The sequence below is a fragment of the Nannospalax galili genome, unplaced genomic scaffold (assembly GCF_000622305.1).
Source record: "Nannospalax galili isolate Female #2095 unplaced genomic scaffold, S.galili_v1.0 scaffold2875, whole genome shotgun sequence".
NCBI lineage: Eukaryota > Metazoa > Chordata > Mammalia > Rodentia > Spalacidae > Nannospalax > Nannospalax galili.
In genome coordinates, this window is record NW_008335863.1 from 82,469 (window position 1) to 100,751 (window position 18,283).

Genomic DNA, 18,283 nt, shown 5'->3' on the forward strand with positions numbered 1-18,283 from the left:
AAACTCCTAATCTACTCTCTTTCCTTCAGATAGCAATAACTTACCTTTCTTTGTGACCGTAGAAATTCCTAATAGCTCTGTCCTGTTTCCATGGAAATGAGACCAGTATCTAAGGTATTACAGTATCTCCAAGTCTGGGTAGGCTCTAAGCAAGCAGTTTTGGATGCACATATGAACAACTACAGTGTTACTGGTAAAAATGATGAAGAAACAGACAATTTCTGTTTAATGACAGAGTAGGGGGCATGGCCTAATGGTGCTTGAGAAAAACCAGCATTTGAGTGTACCTTAGAGCATAGGAAGGGTTCAACCACATTACATAGGAGACAGAATTCTCCATCTGAAGGAACCTGGAGCACAGGCATAGTAGGTAAGTCTCATTTCTCTAGGAAGCTTTCTGAATTCCTGATGCCATTTGATCTTTTTATCTCCTGTGCATTTAATATTAGTACTGAGAAAGCTTGTCTAGCTTCCAGATATATGCTTCTTGGTGAACAGAAACCACAGTAATCACCTCCAAGTTTCTGTGGTGCCGTGTATACAGCACAGCACTTTATATGTGCCAGACCAAAACATGCTTGACTGCTAGAGCCCAGTCAATAAAACAGGAAGCCAGGAGGTAGATGCCCCACTGTCATGTCATGTGCAGAAGCCCACCTTGTACCTGGCCTGGACCTCACTTCCTCATTCTTAAAGTACAAGCGTGAGTAGGTGACTTTACTGTCCGGACACTGCACACTAACCTATTAAAGGCTATGAGTACAATGTGTACTAACAGTCAGCCATACTTCTATCCGAGCAGTAAGAGCATGAGTGACTTTTTTTTCTAGACCTTATCTCATGTACCCAGGCTGACCTCAAACTCACTGTGTAGCTAAGAATGAACTTGAACTTCTGATCCTCTTGCCTTTCTATCTCCTGAGTACTTGTGTATGCCAACACACCCAGTTGACACAGTGCTAGGGATTCAACTTATTGCTTCATGCATGTTAAGCAAGCATTTTTACCAACTAAACAACACCCCCTGCCTGAGTCAGGATGATTTTATGTTGCACACTGTGTATTTCTAAATTTTCCAGATTTTAAAAATGAAGAAAACTTGTTTAGTCATTCATACTCAGGGAGTGGGAGGCAGCTGGAGGCCATTATATGTCTCCTTGTTCTTAGGGGCGGGTATATCACATTTAATTACAGGATTTAATTACTGTCTCTGCTTTTCTGCTCGGTCAGGCACTGGTTCTCATGATAGGTCCATAGAGCTTGAACTAGAAAGAAGACTCTTGCCTTCCTCAGACTGTTGGTCTCCAGAGACCAAGGGTCCTTTTCTGCTGTCACCACAGCTGTCATAAAATGATCCCTCTCATTTAGAGTGCCTGTCATCATTCTCCTCTGCTGATGACCTCTGCCGGAAGCTGGAAGAGCTGCAGCAGTTTCAGAAAAGAGAGCTGGAGAACGAGGAGGAGGTGGACATCCTCAACCTTCCTGAGCCACTGAAGACAAACATCAAAAAGGAGCAGGAAGAAAAGCCGGAAGAGATGAAATTCTGTCTGCCACCAACCGTAGGCTCTGAATTTGTTGGTGACCTTACACAGAAGGTAAGAGGTCTTGGCTTTGGTATTGACAGATCACAGACCAGCTGTGAAGTCTCCAGATGTTCAGCCTAGTGAACCTAGATATCAGCCTACCTAAGTAACATAACATCTGATTTCCTTCTGCCTACAACTTAGACAGTGTGCTCTCACTGTCCCATACTGGAGCCTTCAGCAAGAAGAGTGATAGATATGAGAGGATTGCTTGTTGAACATGGCCTTGAAGCAAAGATAGCTGGATGCAGAGACACGTGCCTCAGGAGAAGCACTTCTCCTTCATGAGACATGTCTTAATATTTCCAAGTTATACTTCAGTGAGTAGTCTTTCCAGGTGCCTGCCCATGGTCTAGATGTGGTGCATTGTCCTCATGTTACTCAGAAGAGAGCTGTTTATCAAACCCTAGTGACACTCAACAGCACTTTAGCATCTACCTCCTGCCAGCTGTTCAGGACCCAGGGTGAAAGAATAATGTTGACTCCCTTGCAGGATGCAGTGAGAACTGGGAAGATAAGCAGTTTCCCAGTGCGTTTTCTTCGACTCTTGCATCTGGAGTCTTGATTTTTAGGCCTTCCAAAGTATTGATCCCAGTACTCAGAATCCTTAGCAGATCCCAACCGCATTGTCCCATGATAGAGATTTGGGAGTGAAAACAGGATTACATTTTGTCCAGAGTGGTTGTAGAGCCTTTTTTCCACCCAAGCCCTGTATCTGTCAGACAAGTCTGCTCGCTCAGAAAGAGGCTTATTTCCTAAGGCTGAGATGAAAACAAATGACTGTCTTCTGCTCTTCCAGATCGGAGTCACCCTGCAGCCTGTGGCACTGCACAAGAACACGTATGCCTCCATAGTAGAGGACATGATCTTAAAGGTGGGTGCTGCCAGCAGCAGAGGACCTGAGCTGTGATTGCACCACGGATAAGGGACTAGGACAGAAGGGGAATAGAGCTGATAGGCTTTTAAATTCCTCATCTTACTTGGACTTTAAATTTTCTTTCTTTTCTGTTTGTTTCCTTCTCACAGCTAAATTAAGTCATATTTTCTGTATTGAGGGGTTTGTTCATTTGTTGTTATGCTGGACTAGAACACAGAGCCTTGTGCATGCCAGGCAACTGGTCTGTCACTGAACCTTCTGCCCCTTACAGCTGTAAAGATCTTTTTAGTGCTATTTCTTCTTATTATTAAGAAGTATCCTGGTCTGAGAAGTATCTGTGCTATCACTGTTTGAGAGATAGCAAAGACAGAGCCTTGAGTTTTCCCTACTTTTCATAGCAGACCAACAACCACAGCTTCCTTGCTTGGCCCAGTCCATAGCTTAGTGTTTTCCATAGTGCAGTTGCTCCAGAAGAGTTGCTTCAGTATTAGCCTTGTTCACTCCTCTTTTCCTGAAAAACAGTATCTTGAGGCTGGATGTGGGTGGCACAGGTCTGTACTATGAAGACAGAGGCAGGCAGATCTCCATGAGATTGAGGCCAGCCTGGTCTACATAGCAAGTTCCTGGGAGACCCTGTCTGAGAGAGAGAGGGAGGGAGGGAGGGAGGGAGGGAGGGATTAGGAGGCAAAGGCAGAAGGACCACTGGTCAGAGGCCACTTGACTTTATAGCGAGGGGAGGGAGGGAGGGAGGGAGGGAAGGAGGAAAGGAAAGAAGAGGAGAGGTGAGAAGAGGAAAGAAGGAAAGGAAAGGGGGGAAAAGGGAAAGGGGAAAGGAAGAAACCAGCATCTGGTTAATGATAAACAGGATTAAAACATTCCAGTTTTGATCCTTTGGCAGTTGTTTCAAAAGTTTGGGTAAGGGATGAGGTCAGCTGCATCTCTCTCACTAGCAAGCAGGTGGCTATTTTAAGAATAACATGGTCTTCCATTGTAGGCCACGGAGCAGCTGGTGAGTGACATCCTGAGACAGGCGCTGGCAGTTGGTTACCAGACAGCATCTCATAACAGGTACTATTGTCTTGGCTGATAGCATGAGGCCTAGCAATTTAGTTACTCTTGAAGACATTTTACACATAATTCAGTGTCATAGAAGATGGAATTGGCTATGCTTGGGATATTCTTAGAGCCAGAGGGACTTGGAGGTCTTCTCTGTTTGCCCCTTAGTATGAAAGCTCATCTGTGCCCTCCCATTCATTACTTCATAGACACCCAGGACTCTTGTATTACAGGATGGGACAGGCAGGAGCTTCTTGAATTAAAGACAGTAATGGTACAGCAGGTCCTAGGGTTGGGCTCCAGTACATTACCTGATTTGATTTTCATTGCACATATACTGTTCTTTTTTTTAGAAATTGGAAACTAGGCTTTGAAATGTAATCTCTGCTTTCCCAGATGATAGGCCTGGGATCCAGACTCAGATCTTACCAGCCGGGAGCCCTCAGGCTCACTGCCACTTCTTTACTGATTCCCAGTTATCTCTGACTAGGATACAGAGTTCCCAGTCAGAAAAGATGGTAGTCAACATGCTGCTTTCCTTTTTTTTTTTTTTTTTTTTTTTTTTTTTTTTTTCTTTTTTTCGTCTTTTTGAAATAGGGTCTCCCAGTAGCCCCAGCTGGCCTGGAACTCACTATGTAGACCAGGCTGGCCTCGAACTCGCAGAGATCTGCCTGCCTCTGCCCCCTGAGTGCTGGGACTAAAGGCATACGCCACCACGCCCAGCTATGCTTTCTTTCTTAAAGAAGTATTATTCTCCTGTTATGCTAAAGGCTGTCACAAGTCTTAATATTGTAATGATGTACCTAAGATTATGAGGAGACTCAAAACAGAAGATATTAGGACAGGCGTACATAGACAACAGAGAGGTCATGAGAAAAAAAGAATTCCAGGCTTCTTTCCCTTCTTGAATCCCAGGACTAAGCAATGCCTTCCATGCCTACTGCACCCCAAAGTTCCTGACTCTCAAGATGTGGTGGCCTGGGTGGTTTGAATGGGAGCATGTAACCTCACACTTGGCTGACCAGGACTCTAGCTCACATTCTCTGATATGGGAAATAAGGTCCAGGTTTTCCCAGTGTGCTGAAGCGGCCTTCAGTCTGCTGACTTAGAAGCAGATTCTTTTCTTCTTTTGCCCACTGCCTCTCTGTCAGCTAGAGTTGTTTTTCCTAATCATTCAACCAACTTTAAATCCTTCTCATTCCTGTTCCTGGGAAGGGAAATTTGAACCCTGGATAGGACTATTAATTGGCTTTAGATCTTTCAGAGAATGGAAAAGAATTCTTGAAATACCAGGTGTGGTGGTGCATGCCATTAATCCTAACACTTGGGAGGCAGAGGCAGGGGGGATCTCTGTGAGTTCCAGGCCAGCTGGGACTACGGGGAGACCCTGTCTCAAAAAACACCAAAAAAAAAGCTTGAAAAAGGGGACAGAGAATGCACCTGGTACCCTATACCCAGGATGGCGCCAAGCCATCATCTCTGTCCATAACTAGATGGTCCCTTTAGTAAACAATTGACTGAATTATTATTAAATTCATTTGACAGAATAGCACCTGATTATTCTTTTCATTTTGTTTTGTATTTTTTGTTTTGTTTGTTTTTGACTAGGGTTCCCAAAGAAGTCACAGTGAGTAACATTCACCAGGCCATTTGCAGCATTCCTTTTCTGGACTTCCTCACAAACAAACACATGGGGAGAATGAATGAGGATCAATGAATGCAGTGATGGAGATGGTCCTAGAAAAGCAGTGTTTGAAGCTGTATCTGAAGCCCAAAAGCTGTGGTGACTTATGTGTTCCAGGAAAGTGGCAGTTTTCTGTGTGCCTTGGGATATGGTAGATACCCAACCATCACCTCCACCTAACTGAGTACAGTATTAGAGCACTCAGTTCAGATGAAACCTTTTAGGACAAAGTTATTTCCGGACTCTGAAGGGAAGCTGAATGAATCAATTTTGTCAGCTTTCATTTCTTCACTCTCTAAAGGCTCTGGAGGGGTCTTAGAGCCAGACCAGGGTCATACATAGCGTTCCCTCCCTCCTTAGGATGTACTTGGGGGCACTTGGGGCCTGGCTTCCCGGAAAACAGAAAAAGCCTGACAGGCTAGGGGTTATACCTCCTCTGTGGTCTGGGGTTACCCAAAGATGGCTCAGGCTTCTCACTGAGGGAGTAATTATCTTCTCCCGCCTGTCTCAGTATAGAAAAACTGCACTTTTGGCCCATGTGAGTCAGCTACAGAGGAGGTAATGCACCATGTGGAGAACCGGAGACCTAGAAGGCTGCAGACTGAGCAGAATTCTTTTTTCATGAAACCCAGGAGCCAGTGCTTCTGTGACAGCTAGTGTCAAAGCAGTGTTGAGGGATGGACATGTCCCAGCAGAGGTCAGAAGGCATCAAGCCTAGGTCACTATGACCCAGGAAGCACTACGACTGTTAGTGTGGACAGCATCCACAAAGTCTGCCCTTGGTAGCATTGTGCCAGCTCAGTGAGTGTGTGATAAGCTGAGTGCTGGTCCCCCACATTCATGTGGCTATTCATGTGGCTACAGGAGCATCTGCTATCAGTGGCCAGGGGAGCAGCAGCCTGGGACATACTCTGCTGGGATTGTTCTCTCAGCAGATCTGGGATCCTGTTCTCCTCTGCCAAAGAGTTTTACCAAGATGAAAAGGGTTGAAAACACCTGTGAGTGCCTTACTATTGGAGAGAGAACTGCTGAAGCCAGCCCAGAGCTGCGGTGCCAGTGCTCAGCAGCAGAGGGAAGAGCTCCTGCCCAGAAGCAGAGCCCCTCAGCAAGTGGGATCAGATGGGGTGGTAGCACTACTACAGAGTGTAGACACAGGATTCTCCAGTCCTCCCAAGTATTGTGGGGGCAAAAGAAAAACTTAGTCTCAGTTATAGACTTGCTTTTTCTTACTCTGCTCAAAAAAAATTTGTAACAAAGTCAAAGCAGTCAGTCTACCTAAGCACCATAGTCCATACCCCATAGGTAGGTGTTGGTGTCAGGAAAATAAAGTGGGAAGACAGCTTGACAGAACCTGCCTTTTTAATTCAACATCTGAGAGTTGCAAGTACAGAAAGAGTCAATTCAGCAGGTATAGGGCAAGCCTGGCTTAATACTTAATTGGGTATGTAAGGCTTACATATTCTTTATATAACCCACACAGCAGATTGATAGGCAGGCACACAGATTTGTTCATCTAGTGGACTGAAACTCGTGGTAGAATATACAAATGAGAGCAGATTCATTTATTATGGCATGAAAGCTTAAGGAAATTACTTTTTGCTAAAGAACTATGAAATGATTTAACAGTCTCCATGTGTGTTGCTATTTCAAATGTATTTCTATAATAATGTGTAACATAATCTCCGCAATAAACCTTTTAGTAATTTGTGATGGGTTTTCTGAGTTAGAAACACTGTACTTAGATAGCTGCATTGGGACTGGGCAAAGGTATAGGCTTTTTTGAATTAATTCTCCTTTCCAAAAAGAATTTGCAACCATGCAAAAAAAGAATTACAGTTACATAAGTCACACAAAAAGATAGAAGACACATGGTAGCCATGGACATACTTAATTGAGACAAGCAATTTAAGGCAAAGAAAAATACATAAATGGGTTCAGTTTCTTAAAGAAGAGTAAACTTACCAGGTGTGGTTGCACAAGCCTTTAATCCCAGCACTCAGGAGGCAGAGGCAGGGGGGTCTCTAAGTTTAAAGGCAGGCTGGGCTTCATAGTGAGTTCCAGGATAGTGGGGCGTCAGGGGGACCCGTTCCCAAAAAAACAAAAAAAAAAAAAAAAAAAGAGTAAACTTTTGTCTAACATACTAATTTATCTGGCACCAAGGTCTGAAAGTTACTTCTGTGACACAGTCCTCATGATGTGATCATCTGCTTGCAGCCTTTTTTTTTTTTAAAACTACAAAAATGCGTAGATAATTTCTGCAAGGAGGCAGCTTGCTGGGAAACAGCCTTCACATAGGGTCAGAATAGAGAAAGCTAGCCCTGAGGAGTAAGAATAGCCAGGGCATAGTTCAGAACTGCAGACCATGATCCACTGTGAAGGTCCCTGTGTGAGGGGGCCAACAGCTTGGGAAGTGCCATAGGCCTCAGATGGGTAGAATACTACATCCAGCAGAGCCTAGCTTTTCCTAAAAGCTGCTGTTGGAAGTTTGGCCTAAAGTCCAGCAGTTCTGTCCCATGGAGCACAGAGAGGTAAGATCTTGAGAGATGACTCCGAGTCTCTTCAACTTGTGAAAGGATCTTGGAGAATTCTGTTTCATAGGCCTTAGAATATACCCTACAGCCGATCAAGGCAATTCCTACAGTTTGACCATTTTGGTGATAGGCTAAAATGTTAAACACTCTTGACAAAAATTAACAGATTAAACTTTTATTTTTAAAAACTTAATCGAGTACAAAAATGCTTAAATTTTAAAGAAATTTTTAGCAAATATGATAAAGTATAAAATAATTAGGCCTGGGTGAGGTACCCGAGTTCACTCACCAGAACCCACATAGAAAAGGTGGCCATCGCGGTACACACTTTTAATACATGTACTGGAGAGGCAGAGAGGCGGATCCCTGAGCTCACCGACCAGACAGCCTCTCCTACTTCTCTGCACTCCAGGCCAGTGAGAGACTCTCAAGAGAAAGGTGAATGGTGCCTGAGGAACACTTGAGGTTGTTCCCTGCCCTCCACACATGAACCTGCACGTACAGGAACACGCACAGGCACTCCCTTCTCAGAAACCCTGCTAGTCTTCCAGTCCATTTCTCCTCCCTCCCCCTCTCTCCCTCTCTCTCTCTCTCTCTCTCTCTCTCTCTCTCTCTGTCTCATATACAATTGGAGGAGACAGGGAAAAAAGGGAAGGTAATAGGAAAGTGACGACACAGCTGGGTACACATAACTGTGACTGGTCTTGGTTGTTTCTTGGGTCACTCATTGAGTTATGTGACCTTACTCAGATCAGGAATGAGAGGGAGGGACTTTTTAGGAGCCATGTCTAGTCTTTGATGCAGTCTGGTGGGGAGGTCTATGGAGTTAGCATCTATTCAGAGCCATATAATACATTACAAGTTCAGTCTCTCAAGCATGGAGGCCCCACTCCACAGCCACTGCAGTGCTATGTTGCCAGGAAGCAGGAAGGGGCAGGAATGCTTTATGCTAGCCAGATGCAATGGAGCTAAGAGACCAAACACAGGTCAGGGAGGGGGAGGGAAGCTCAGTTATGTGGTATATGATCACTGGACAGCAGGAGGAATTGGGTGAGGCATGTTAGTGGCCACAGTGGGAACTGAGCAGTGCCTAGGGGAAAGGCGCTTAGGACAGTTCTAGGGCTGAGCATGCTTCATTTTACTGTGCTAAGCATTGAATTCTAACAGCCTCCCTTTCAGATGTAGAAACAGAAGTTCCCATTGTGCAGAGCTAGTGAGGGAGCAGGTTGGGTCTAGCGGCCCAGCTTCCCACAGCTTTAGCATGAGGATGTAGGAGGGCTGAAATGGGGAGAAGTGCCCATCTACAATGGAGTTATCTGCAGCCCTCATCAAGAAGGGCTCAGGGTTGACAGGCTTTCAAGGATTCTAGCAGAGCCACAGTAAAGTCCTTATTATTGAGAGACCAGATGAATGAAAAAGAATACACTCTTGTTTGGTAAATTGTAATTAATCCTCTCACCACCTACATTGAGGTGCTCAGCAGGCAGTCTTCTTCCTCCCTCTTAGAAACATTGAGCATGTAGACTGATGAACCTGAAGTAACAGGACCTTTGGTTACTTCAACTTTCCCCATCAGAGCATTTTTTGGGGCTGGCATGAGGAAGGTGTGGCCCGCCTATTCTGTAGACTAGAACCACCTGTGACCTGAAGAGTGCCATAGGGAAATCCAGTTCCTTACCAACAACTGCTAAGCCTCTTGGGCATAGGTTCTTGCTGTTTCAAGGTTTGCTGTGCAAAGGGGAACCAGCAGCTTGTTCCAACACAGCCACACTGGCTAGAATTTACGGAAACAAAAGAGCTTTCCAAAGACAAAATGAATTGCCTGCACGGCATGTAGTGAGCTCCCAGCCACTGTTAAGAGTGAGCCAGTGGGTTTGAGGGGAATGGCTAGTCTAGGTAATGCTTTCCAAAAGTGTTCCCAATTCCTAGTGGGTATGCATACTAGTTCCCTTCCAGGCCTCCTTTTATTGGGAGGAAGGGACTCCATATAAAATACAGGGTTCGGCCTTTGGAAACGTCCATGAGTAAGCGTCACCCATGCATTCACTCATCCTAGGAAATGTTTTGTTGGAACATGAAGATCCTCTTGGCTGTGAAGAAATTACATGTTTAAAATTAAAACCCTGTGATTGATCGTCTGAGACTTCATCAGTACGCAGCAACATGAGTCCTGTACAGATGATAACCTAAGATTTCTTAAGCATGTGGGTAACTATGGAGAGATCTGAGGATACTGCCTGAGATTATCAAAGTTATCAAGTAATATTAAAATCTCCCAAAGTGGACATCACAAGTCTACCAGGGGCTTGATATATCCATATTCCTCACAGACCAGTTCAGTTCACAACTGAATTGATCCTCAGGTTTCTCAGACTTTAAAACTGAAGGACAATCAAACGGCAATTAAAAAGATATAAGGAAGCCTCTACCCACTGCTAGAGGAGGTTGAAAGAGCCTGAGTGGCACTGGTGGTGTCCTATCCCTCTGCCTCTGCTCCACGCCACACCCAAGGCCAGCAGTTGTGCTTTTGTCAGCAAAGGACCAAGCCAGGCTGGTAGGTCCTGAGCATGCTCCTCAGCTTCCCTAGCTGGCAAAATTTCTGCTGCCCACACACCCGAGGATCACACATTGAGAGTCCGGGGAGCTGAAGTCTGAAAGATGGCTGAGGGATTAGGCACAAACTTCTTCCTCACTTCTGGAACCTGAAAAGGGAAGCATGGCCATATTAGTGGGCTTTTTCCTCATCTTCCAACCCTGCCTCTGAGAAAAGAATTCCTTGCACCCTGCAGGAGCTGACCTGAAAGGCAGTGGGGGAAGCTTACCAAAGTGAGCAGTGTTGCTCTAGTGGGCTGCAGAGGGGACATGAGCATGCCATGGAACTGTTCTCCTCCCTTCTGCCTTTAAGTTGAGATCAAGAAGCTTATTCACCCCAACTCCCTTCTAGCTTCTCCCCCCTTTTACACAAATGTGTTTTGATTTTTTTGTTTGCAATGCTGGGGTGGAACCCAGAGCCTCACACGTGTGCCACAGAGCCATCCTGTCCCTTTTTTTTTTTGATGGGGGGGACTGTGCTGAGGATGGAACTGGGGGATTTGTACATGCTGGGCTTGTGCTCTACCACTGAGCTATGTTCTCACCCTTGGAAGCCCCTAGGCCTAGTAGTGGTCAAGGGGCAAGCCAGAGTTTAGGAGGCAGGCAGACTGCTCCCCCTGGGAGGACAGCACTAGAGAACTGCTCAACCAGCCAATGGCAAAGAAGTAGCTTGATTTTCTCTTGTTATGGATTATTGGTTGGGCACTGCTGTCCCTAACCATAATGCCATTTCATATCACCACAATCTAACTTGTAATCCCTACACTGGAGGAAAGGCCTCTGTGTTCCCAGCCCCTGCAGCACCACCCTCAGGCTGACCTGGAAGCTGGCCCTAGGGCTGCTGTCCCATCCAGAGCTGTGGGTTTTGATGACTCTGGCTGATTTTGCCTTTGTGGATCTTGAGGGCTTCACTCCAGTCCAAGCTTGGAATTCCTGTCTGCAACAGAATGCAATCACAATCTTGCAGAGGATCAGTCATCCCTGGGCCCGGGATTCTTGAAAGGCCAAGCTCAGTCCCCCGCAGATCCTGTTTTAGCTCTTGATGATCCTTTATCTCCTTTGCATAAGCAGGACTGTAAACACCAGGTGCCCCTGGCAGATGGACCCAGCTCAGGAAGGCAGCTCAGTAGCCATCCTGCCCTTTACCACTGAGTTCTCTACCTGGCCCCTAAAAGTAGTGACAAAAAATTTCCAGCATGCTGTGAACATCAGGCAGCAGCTAGTATGTGTCTCCTTAGAAGAGACAAATGCAGTGCTCAACCCTCCTAAGACCCACATCTGCTCTTTTGGAAGCCAGACCACTTACGAGGAGCCCTGGAGGCCCAGGACCAGTGAAGGCTATCACCTCCGTGGTGCCCACCTAGGTCCAGGAGAAATGCCAACCTAGGCAGTGCCCAGCACAGCAAAGGTACTCAACACCTGCTTATATTGGAGAGAAAAAGAAGGCTCAGCTGTGCCTCATAACTTGAGTTCAATCCTGAAGACTCATATGTTAGGAGAGAACTAACTCTCACAAGTTATCTTTTCTCCATACCTGCTGTGGTGTGCTCATGGATGTGCATGCACAGACATCCACAATAAAAAAAAAAGAATTTTTGAAAGAGTGAATTAAGAGGCTGGAGAGTTGGCTTAACAGTTAAAAGAAATGAAGTTTAGTTCCCAGCACCCACATCAAGCAGCCTGTAATGCCAGCTCCAGGAGATCCAGTGCCCTCTTCTGGCCTCCACAGGCACCTGCACTCAGGTGCACATACTCGCACATGCAAATACACATAACTGGGAAAAAAAACCTTTAAAAATATGTTTAAGGGACTGGAGAGGTGGCTCGGCCATTAAGAACACTTAAGTGCTCTTGCAGAGGACCAGGGTTCAGATCCCAGCACCCAAATGGCAGCTAACAACCATCCATAAATTCTAGTTCCAAAGCATCCAGTGCCCTCTGGCCTCTGTAAGCATTGCATGACACGGGTGCACTTATATATAGGCAGGCACAGCACTGATAAAATAAAAATAAAATTGTTTGAAAAGAGTGATTATGGGGCTGGAGAAATGGCTCAGCAGTTAAGAACATTGGTTGTTCTTGCAGAAGACCCAGGTTCGAATCCCAGCACCCACATGGCAGCTAACAACTGTAAGTCCAGTTCCAGGGGATCCAACAGCCCTTCTGTCCTCCGTGGGCATTGCACGACGTGGGTGCACTTACCTACATGCAGGCAATACACTCATAACAAATAAAAATAATAAATTTTTTTTTAATGAGTGATTATAGTAGCCATCTAAAAAACAACACTCCAGGCTGCTCTGCAGCCTGTGAGTTAGTTCCCATGAGCCAGTTCCCTGGAGGGAAAGGACAGGTTGGCCCAGCCTAGACCTATGCTGCTCACAGAAAAAGGCTCACTTCCTCTTAGTTGAAGCCAACCAGACCTCTTAGTCTTGTCACTACTAGATGGTGAGCTAAGGAAGGCAGTTCTCCATGACCATAGGCGCCCTTGTTAATGCTCCATGGAGACAGAGCCAGCTGGCCAGGGCCAGTGCTGGCCAATACTAGGCTGCTCCCCCCAGGTCAGGCCCTGGAGTCAACAAAGGAGCCTTTGTTTCTCAGCAGTGCCACAGCTGAACCTTGTTGGGCAAGTGGCATGTGTAAGAAAGCTGGTGTTTGCTGTGGTCAACACTTGGGAGTCTTAGGTACCAGGAAGAGCTGGGCCAGGGCCTGTCAGGTGTATGCAGAGGCCAGAGGTATTGGATACCATGGAGCTAGAGTTAAAAGCAGTTGTGAGCTGCCTACATGGGTGCTAGGAACCAGACCTCTGAAAGAGCAGTACACTTTTTTTAAAAAATATTTTTATGTGTATGCGTGTATTGCCTGCATGTAGGTAAGTGCACCCATGTCATGCAGTGCCCAAGGGGGTCAGAAGAGGCTGTTGGATCCCCTGGGACTGGAGTTATGGACAGTTGTTAGCTGCTATGTGGGTGCTGGGATTCAAACTCAGGTCTTCTGCAAGAACACTCAGTGTTCTTAACCACTGAGCCATCTCTCCAGCCCAGAGCAGTACACTCTTAACCACTGAGCTACCTCTTTGTTCCCTTTTACTTCTGAGCTCCCATCCCACTTTCAACGAATCTAGAGGCAAAATTCCTAAACATTTAAATACTTGCAATAACCAAATTAGGGGTCCCAAATTAGGGAGACAAATAATATTGGGATATATAGATGTATACCCAAAAAGCTAACATGGAGCACATTTATTAAAAATCATAACATTTAGTAACATGGTCAAACATCCACAACAGGCGAAAAAAACATGGGCTGATGACATACCTCAGAGAGTGAAAGCAGGGCATAAACCTGACATCCGGAGTTTGATCCCCAGAACCCACAGAGGGAGAGTACTAGCTCACAAGTTGTCCTATGGCACTTCTGGTTCCTCGCTCTCACTCTCACTCTCGCTCTTGCTCTCACTCTCTGTCACTAATAATAAATTAGAAGATTTTAAAATAATAATGCAACTGTAAGACTGGCATCCTGGAGGAATATGAGTTCATATGTGCTGGTCTGTACATTAAAAATCAGAAGCCATGTGTGTTGGTGTGCACCTTTAATCCCAGTGCTCAAGGCAGAAGCAGGCAGAGATCTCTGAGATCCAGGCCACCCTGGTGTCCGTAAGGAGGACCAGAGCAGCTGGGGCTACAGGGAGACCCTGTCTCAAAAGAAAAGACCAGGGGAAGGGAAGACTGGAGAGATTGGCTGCCTCTTTTTTTGTTTGTTTTGTTTTTGTTTAAGATAGGGTTGGGCCAGCATGGTGGTGCACACCTTTAATCCTAGCACTTGGGAGGCAGAGACAGGCTGATCTCTGTGAGTGCGAGGCCAGCCTGGTCTACATAGTTCCAGGCCAGCTGGAGCTACTGGGAGACCCTGTCTCAAAAAGAAAAAGAAAAAGAGACAGGGTCTCTCTGTAGCCCCAGCTGGCCTGGAACTTGCTCTGTAAACCAGGATGTCCTCAATCTCACAGAGTTTCTAGCACTGACTGCTCTTGCAAAGGATCCAGGTTCTGTTCCCATTACCCACATAGTGGCTAACAACCTTCGGTAATTCCAATTCCAGGGGATCCAGACTTCTTCTGTCCTTCCCTAGGCATTACACGAATGGGCACACTTAACATACATGCAGGCAAAACATATACATAAAAAGTAGGAGACAGGAAGCCCTCACTCGTTCAGGAGCAGAGCTGCTAAGAACATCAAGGACCACCGTGCTGTGGGTCTTGACGTCCCCAGAGGAGTACTGGCCCTGGGGACTGGGAGTTGGCCTGTGCCCACCCTACGGAAGTTGAGGCTGAGTAGTATGCTCAGTGGAAGGCAGGCTGGGAGGGAGGCGGACTGGAAGGAAGACAGAAACAGAAGGCTCTGCTATGAGGTGTGCATTCAACCTGGACACCAGGTAGGGAGCAGCACGGAAGGCAGGCTCCTGCAGGGTCAGGAGAATTAGGAAGTGACCTCTAGGCCGCCTGCTATTCTCCACGTCGTGCGGAAGCCAGGCTCCAGCCCCCCACCCCCACCCCGACTTTGAGACTCAGTTTCTTCTCACCGCTGGTTGGGAAACGTCCTCCTGCCCCAGCCAGGTACCTGTAGGACGTAGTCGCGACTCCAGTTGTTTCCGTGTCCCCGATGGACAGCAGGTAGACCCCGGGCGCGGAAGATCTGCCGCTGCGGCCGTCGGGCCCGGGCCCTCGCGCGGCCGGTCGGGTCCCTGCGGGCGCCGTCGGCAGACCAAAGTCGCTCTGGTACTGAGTGAGCCGCACAGGCGGGTCCAGGTCCCGGCTGCCTGCGGGGGTCGGGCTTCCGCGCCAGGCATCGCCGCCGGGATCCGGCTCCTCGCTCTCCAGGTGCGAGTAGCTGTGCAGGGTCAGCGGCACCGCCACGTCCGAGCGGTCCAGCTGGTTCCAGCGCCGCGCCAGGCAGCACAGGCGGCTGATGCACGGCCAGGCCATGCCTCCGGCCCCGCGCCCTGCGACTCCACCGCCGCCGGCACTCGGCGCCGCGCTCCCCGCGCGTCCCGCCGCGTGCCCGCCCGGCTTCCAGCTGGCGCCCGCCGGGCTCCCCACGCGCGCCTGCTCCGCGCAGCGCTGCTCCAGAAGGGGGAGGACTTGACAGCCTCCATTGCGTGCAGCTGGAGCCAGGCTCCGCCAGGAAATAACTAGGACCAGAGAAGCTGTTTGGTCACCACGGTAACCTGAAACCGCCTGAGTTCTGTCCAACTTGAAGGCTTTCAAGATTGAACCCAAAGTTCTCTAAATGTTACCTTATACATCGGACCTGGCTTCTCAGAGGTTAAGGACCGGATGAAGATAGTTCCTCACCGATCACCCTGTGCCTGCAGCTGGGCTCAGTTGGCTGGCCTAGAGGGTCTCTGTTGGGTTTTGTGGATACCAGGTGGCTGCTGGACTCCATGGGCAGCAATGAAGGTAACACAGGGAAGACTTGGAACCATGCTTCCAAAAAAAAAAAAAAAAAAAAATGCATTTGAATCAGCCAGTGAATGACTATTTGCCTTGACTATGCTTGTTTAAATTTGTGGCAGCCAATTTAGTTTTCACTAAGAACTGGCATAAGAACTGGAGGGATGGCTCAATGGTTAAGAAAGAGCTCATGCTGTTCTTTCAGAGGACCCGAGTTCAGTTTCCACCACGCATGTCAGGCTCACAACCACCTATAACTCCAGATCCAGGGGCTCTGATACCCTCTTCTGGATTCTGTTGGCCTCTGCACTCAAACTTACACTTGAACATGCACAACACACACACACACACACACACACACACACACACAATAATGGACGCCAGTGTGGTCTACATAGCAATTTCCAAGCCAGCTGGGGCTACAGGGAGACCCTGTCTCAAATTAATAAAAAAAAAATTAAAGAACTGGCATTAGCTGCCAATTGGTCTTCCCGGGGTTCTAAAACCTCTAGTGGCCATTAAACTTTGGCCACTACTCTCCAAACTTTCCCTCCTGAACATGCATAAGTGCTTCAATAGAGAGTTATCCTCCAGGCTAAATGTCAGTTTAATACACAGACGATTCCCTGGCCATCCTTGAAAGGCTTCCCGAGGACAGCACAGGTGCACTGCAGACCCACTGCCAGTGATGCAGTAGGAGTGTCAGTTGCTCAGAGCTCCATCTCGAGGCTGCACTTGGAAGGTATCCATCTGCACCTCAGAGGATGGCAGTGCTGCTTTGGCCAGTCAGTCAGATCATCTCCCAAAACATTGTTGCCTCTCTTAGCTGAAAGTTGTAGCAGAGAAGCATACTGCTACTAGCTGAGCAGCCAAGCCAGACTGCCACCCCACAGGCAACAGAAGAGGAACCATGCTTACCACGAACACACATTCACAAGTCTGGGGCTCAGAAAGCCTCTTACCAAGGATTCATGTGGGGGACCCCATAGCTCTCCTCACCCAGACAAGCTGCATTTACGAACTGGGTGCCAGGGCGCTGGGTTAGTCAACCTGGCAGATGAAGGTTGGAAGTTAAAGTACTGTTTTAGGGCCTGTGAGATGACTCAGCAGGTAAAGATGCTTGCCAACAAAGAGCCTGATATCCTGAGTTCAATCCCCAGGATCCCATGGTGGCAGGGAAGAAATGAGTCCCCCAAGTTGTCCTCTGACCTCCACGTATAATGTAGCATGTATACCCCCACACAGAGGCCAGATAAAGAAAAATATTAAAATTTAAAATAAGGGGCTGGAGAGACGGCAGTTAAGAACACTGACTGCTCTTGCAGAGGACCCAGGTTCGATTCCCAGCACCCACAAGGTAGCTAACAACCATCTCTAACTCCAGTTCCAGGGGATCCTATACCTTGCTCTGACCTCCCTGGGCATTGCATGACACAGGTGCATTTACACACACAGGTAATACACTCATACACGTTAAAAATGAAATAAATAAAATATTTTTTAAATTTAAAATACTGTTTTACAGATAAAATTAGGCATGGTGGTGCATGCTTGTAATCCAAGCACTTGAGAAGTGGAGACAGGCACACTAGAAGTGAGTTCAAGGTAAGCCTGGGCTACATAAGACCCTATTAAAACAACAACAGAAAAGAGCATTTTCTTTATTTTTTTGTAGTGCTGGGGATTGAACCCAGGGATTTGCCTACCTTTACTTGTTCATTCAACAAACAAAAGTGAAAGAGCATTTGCCGTGTGCTACGGCAATGCTGGATGTCCTCAAGAGCTTTAGTGTTGCTGGGCGTGGTGGCACACACCTTTAATTCCAGCACTTGGGAGACAGAGGCAGGTGGAGCTCAGTGAGTTTGAGGCCAGCCGGGTCTACATAGTGAGTTCCAGGTCAGCTGGGGCTACTGGGAGCCCCTGTCTCAAAAAGACCAATTAGTGTTCTGAATGGCAGAAATGTTAGCAACAGAACTGGATAAAGGCAAGCCTTGACTCATTTGCCGAAGGGAGGAGAGTTGGGCCAGGTGGGAAGGCAGGGAAGATGTGAGGGGTAAGACATCAGCCAGAGGTAGAGAGATCAGCCACAGCTGGCCTTGATGGCCACACAAGAAGTTAAGTTTTTTGTCAGAGACAACAGGGAATGACTGGTGTTTCTGGCCTCTGTCAGCCATATGGAACAGTACAGGACACTTTCAAGACAAGCTGGAAAAACAGTCTCCACAGTCCAGGACCTGGAGAGATGAGGGACTGCACTAGCAATGCCCATGCAGTAACTGGAGAGAATCATGAAAGGAGAGAAGAGAAATAGCACCGAGTTCCTGGAATGTCCCCCATTCATCCTTTATTCGCCTATGCCTTGCTCTCATTTCTTTTACTTTAAAACTAAACCCCAAAGGGTTAAGAAGTTGATTTGCAGGTTTATTTCCATTTTTCCTCTCTTCCTCCTCCTCCTCTTCCTCCTTATCTATTTATTTATTTATTTATTTATTTTTGAGACAGGGT

General features: G+C 47.1%; 2 protein-coding genes across 2 annotated transcripts in view; one reads left to right on the forward strand and one right to left on the reverse strand.

Moving 5' to 3' along the window:
- The window catches only part of Yeats2 (YEATS domain containing 2), a gene marked incomplete at its 5' end in the record, with an annotated part of 78,461 nt that extends 72,418 nt beyond the window's left edge, over positions 1-6,043 (forward strand). The window contains 4 exon segments of the mRNA XM_008830664.1: positions 1,369-1,595; positions 2,383-2,457; positions 3,455-3,528; positions 5,125-6,043. Of these exon segments, the coding sequence (XP_008828886.1) occupies positions 1,369-1,595; positions 2,383-2,457; positions 3,455-3,528; positions 5,125-5,233 (485 nt within the window).
- A 2,365-nt stretch (positions 6,044-8,408) lies between these two features.
- Positions 8,409-16,142, reverse strand: Map6d1 (MAP6 domain containing 1). Its single transcript, XM_008830665.2, has 3 exons — positions 14,946-16,142; positions 11,143-11,260; positions 8,409-10,433 (listed from the first exon to the last, which is right to left on the reverse strand). The coding sequence occupies exons 1-3, from the start codon at positions 15,308-15,310 to the stop codon at positions 10,353-10,355; spliced, it is 564 nt and encodes a 187-aa protein (XP_008828887.1). The 5' UTR covers positions 15,311-16,142; the 3' UTR covers positions 8,409-10,352.
- Positions 16,143-18,283: the final 2,141 nt, after the last annotated feature.